The sequence below is a fragment of the Physcomitrium patens genome, chromosome 18 (assembly GCF_059467195.1).
Source record: "Physcomitrium patens ecotype Gransden chromosome 18, ASM5946719v1, whole genome shotgun sequence".
In the NCBI taxonomy this organism is placed as follows: Eukaryota; Viridiplantae; Streptophyta; class Bryopsida; order Funariales; family Funariaceae; genus Physcomitrium; species Physcomitrium patens.
In genome coordinates, this window is record NC_143427.1 from 13,061,263 (window position 1) to 13,064,890 (window position 3,628).

At 40.8% G+C, this 3,628-nt stretch overlaps 1 protein-coding gene across 1 annotated transcript; it reads left to right on the forward strand.

Moving 5' to 3' along the window:
* Positions 1-3,134, forward strand: LOC112294957 (proteasome subunit beta type-6). The gene is made up of 9 exons (XM_024545976.3): positions 1-150; positions 359-425; positions 595-671; positions 1,079-1,134; positions 1,575-1,647; positions 1,823-1,934; positions 2,167-2,240; positions 2,432-2,506; positions 2,760-3,134. Exons 1-9 carry the CDS (start codon positions 103-105, stop codon positions 2,859-2,861), a joined length of 684 nt encoding a protein of 227 aa, XP_024401744.1. The 5' UTR covers positions 1-102; the 3' UTR covers positions 2,862-3,134.
* Positions 3,135-3,628: the final 494 nt, after the last annotated feature.

Below are 3,628 nucleotides of genomic sequence, written 5' to 3' on the forward strand. Positions count from 1 at the left end.
TGCCCAAACTGTCTTAGGTCCCTTGCTGAGTTGCAATTCGTTTTGATCTCGCACCGTTTGACTCGCAGCAGTTGCCAATAATCTGACGTTTTTTTTTGTATCATGGAGCCCATGGCGTGCCAGTGGACTGATGCTCCTCACAGCATGGGGGTTCGTATGAGTGATTTTGCCGTTTTTTGTGCTATGAAACCGATACGTTTGGTCGCTAGGGTTGCGCATCGGTCTTTTCGATAGTTCTGTTGATCGCTGTCATTACTGTAGTATTTTTTTTCTTTCGTATTATTGAGCCACTTTTGGTGCCATATTTTTTAGGGTTTCCTGACCGACTACTAACGCACTCTGGTGGTGCACTTCGCAGACTACTATCATGGCTGTGGAGTACAACGGAGGTGTAATTCTTGGAGCTGATTCTCGTACTACTACTGGTGAGTTGATGGAGCTTGCGATTGTTTTTTCTGAAATCCATGTGAGCAAGGCTCTCACGATGACAGTAGAGCTTGTATTTTAATTGATTTGATGGTGTTGTGGAGATGGTTTTATTTATGGTTCTGAAATTGTGTAGAGTGATTTTTTTTTTTTGTCCTGCCTTCACAGGTGTATATGTTGCCAATCGTGCATCCGATAAAATCACTGAACTTACTGACAATGTTTACCTCTGTCGCTCCGGCTCGGTAATGCGTCTTCACTTTCAGTAACTCCTCTTTCTAGTATCTGGACGTTGATGATTTGTATTTAGTATTTTTCCGAAGTTGCCACCCTATACATGCATTTTGAGGCCAAGTTTATCATCGGAAATATCGTTGTGTAGCCAGATTATCGCTGGATTATTCCGATGCAATTGATCGAAAGGAACGAGTAGGAAGTTCCACTGCATGTGGCGTTTTTGAATCATTGTAGCATTTACATGTATTGTGTAAATTTCATGTTTATTGATGGAAATAACACGAATAACTGAATTAAAGCTTTTCTCTGACCGGTCTTAGTTTCCTTTGTTTCTACAAATCTGCTCAACTCTAGTCATAGCCTGTCTTGGGTATTGCTTGAAAATTATCTTATGATACGTATGTGCGAATTTCAGGCAGCAGATTCACAGGTGGTATCTGATTACGTGCGCTACTTCCTCAACCAGCATACGTAAGTTGTATTCTGCTTTACTTTTCGTATCTGAGTGAGAGGAGAACAAAGTGAAGATTTGGTTCTGTTATTTTACCTGCAGTGAGAATACACATGTAAAAATATGAGACGTTCAGGTATCCAAAATTGCTTGAGGCACCGTGTTGGAACCAATCAGTCTTGTAAACTGTTGATGTGAAAGCGCTCCTCATACAACCTCAACATTAAACAGTCGTAAATAACATAGTTTCATCAAATACTACACTTTTGGGAGGGCAATTAGGGGTCCAGCAGCTGAAACGATGCAACAGTCCTGCTGCAGCATACCACGCCCTGACCTCACTTCTGCTGAATGTGAAATGTTAGCATTGATTGCGGCACTTTTGGTACACAGTTTCTTTGTAGATCTAATCCTTATTGTTTCCATTCTCTCTCACCCTGTGAGTCTCTATCTTTCGCAGGATTCTGCTCGGGCGGTTGGCCACTGTGAAAACTGCTTCAACACTTGTCAAGGAACTCTCATACCAGAATAAGGTAAATTTCTATATGCTTCTCTACGTAGCTGTAGACGGTTATTTGATGCAACCTCAGGACTTCATTTGTATGTTATTTCAGATCATCAATTACATTGGTATTCTTATCCAGCCGCTTTTCATGTAGTACGGGTTGTCTTACTTTTGTAACTGGCAAAAATGCTCTTTGGTTGCAGTCGTTTTTGGAGACTGGTTTAATAGTTGCAGGCTGGGACAAATATGAAGGAGGCAGTGTGTACGGCATCCCTCTGGGAGGCACTCTGTTGCGGTTACCTTTTGCCACAGGAGGTCTGTACTTTCACCGTACCATTTCTGTTTGGATACCGCCTGGTGTCGAGTTCTGGTATTTGATGATTGTGGATGATGTTCTTCGTGCTCAATCAAAACCGCCAAATAGATGAATACAGTTCAAATTGTCTTAAGGTTAGGTTTTTAATTCCTAACTTAGAAAACGAGGGAGTAGCAGACTTTTCTTTCTAGAATTAATTCTATCTTCCGTCTATTTGAATGCGAATTTCAGGTTCGGGTTCTAGCTATCTTTACGGATTCTTGGATCAGGCTTGGAAATCTAACATGACTCAAGAAGAAGCTGAGGTACAGTCGACTGTCACCCCATCCTTACTGGTTTTCGTGTAATTTTTTGTTTGTGAAGTCTAAGTGTGAAATGCAAGGATTTTTTAGCCTACTGTAGACCAGTGCATCTCTAGATCGTTTTCTATAAGCATAGAATGTGGTCTTTCTATCTGCCTGTTTGTTTCCTGAAGTAACAACTGATGATAATGCAGGCACTGGTGGTCAAGTCCATTTCTTTGGCCATTGCTCGAGATGGTGCTAGTGGTGGAGTTGTCCGGACTGTGACGGTATGTATTAGCAGTTTGTTTTCATTCTAGTATCAATCTAGTTCATTTTAAAAAGATGTAATGCTAATGCGTGTGCGCACAACATGCGACGCAGCTATATGCACTAGGTAGGCGTAATTGTTTTGTTAATTTGAGTTATTTTCATCATGAGATGTAATATTGGAGATGATTTTACAGAAAGTCTAATCTCTTGCAAACAGATCTTTTTATTTAGTTTCATATTACTCAGCAACTCGTGGTGATGTGTGTGCAGATCAACGAGGAAGGGGTGCAGCGCAAGTTCTATGCTGGAGACAAGCTACCCCTTTTCCACGAGGAGATCGCTCCTCGTCCTACTCCCATTCATGCTAATTGATGAATTATTTCTTTCCTCTTATGCTCCCTGCATCTGAGGGTTTGAATCTCGAGAACCTTCTAGTTTGTAGTAGGTTTGAATCTCGAGAACCTTCTAGTCTGAAGGAGAATCCAATCAATGATCTAGGCACTGAGCCACATCTCACAATATGTTTTTGGTTCTCATGGTGAACCACACTCCTCTTTGATAGGGCGAAGTACATTCTGGAAATCATTTTCAGAGATATGTAAAAAACCCTTCAGAGATGTGTAAAAAGTTAAAAGCATTTGTCTACCTGTACGCCTCTGAAGTCCCAGTATGTAATGGCGTCGAAATGTTTTTTTATACTGCACGCTGTCCAATGGAAAGGTGGAAGGCTACAAATTTGTTGAGATAACAAGCATAGGTCAATCGGTCAGACCAGGAATGGGAACGTGATTTGAAAGGACTACAGAGCGCGTAGTGTTAGTCAATGTGCAGAATTTGTTTTTTCATTCTCATCACAATTCTAGATTAATGATAAGTGCCTCTATTACCAAAAAGTCGAGTCTCTCCAGCAGACTAGTTGGTATGACTAAGGAAGAGGGTGATTATTAAAACATAGGTCGTGCAATTCGCCATTCTACAATTCAAATTATTGCAATGTTTGATTCGAGTATTGCACTTTACCGGCCTTAATAAGTCCCCTCAATTGGTGTTGAACCATTCATAGAATTTGTGTCTATGACTTACTGAGTTGGACTTATCAATCTGCATTCCTTAATGCTGTGAATAGTTTGAGTTGTATA

What these genes read in the sequence shown, in the direction of transcription:
- LOC112294957 (XM_024545976.3), top strand. Translation starts at nt 103, where the DNA reads ATGGAGCCCATGGCGTGCCAGTGGACTGATGCTCCTCACAGCATGGGG. An exon ending in ACCTCTGTCGCTCCGGCTCG is followed by an intron (nt 672 to 1,078) that starts GTAATGCGTCTT and finishes TGCGAATTTCAG; the next exon opens with GCAGCAGATTCACAGGTGGT. An exon ending in TACTTCCTCAACCAGCATAC is followed by an intron (nt 1,135 to 1,574) that starts GTAAGTTGTATT and finishes TATCTTTCGCAG; the next exon opens with GATTCTGCTCGGGCGGTTGG.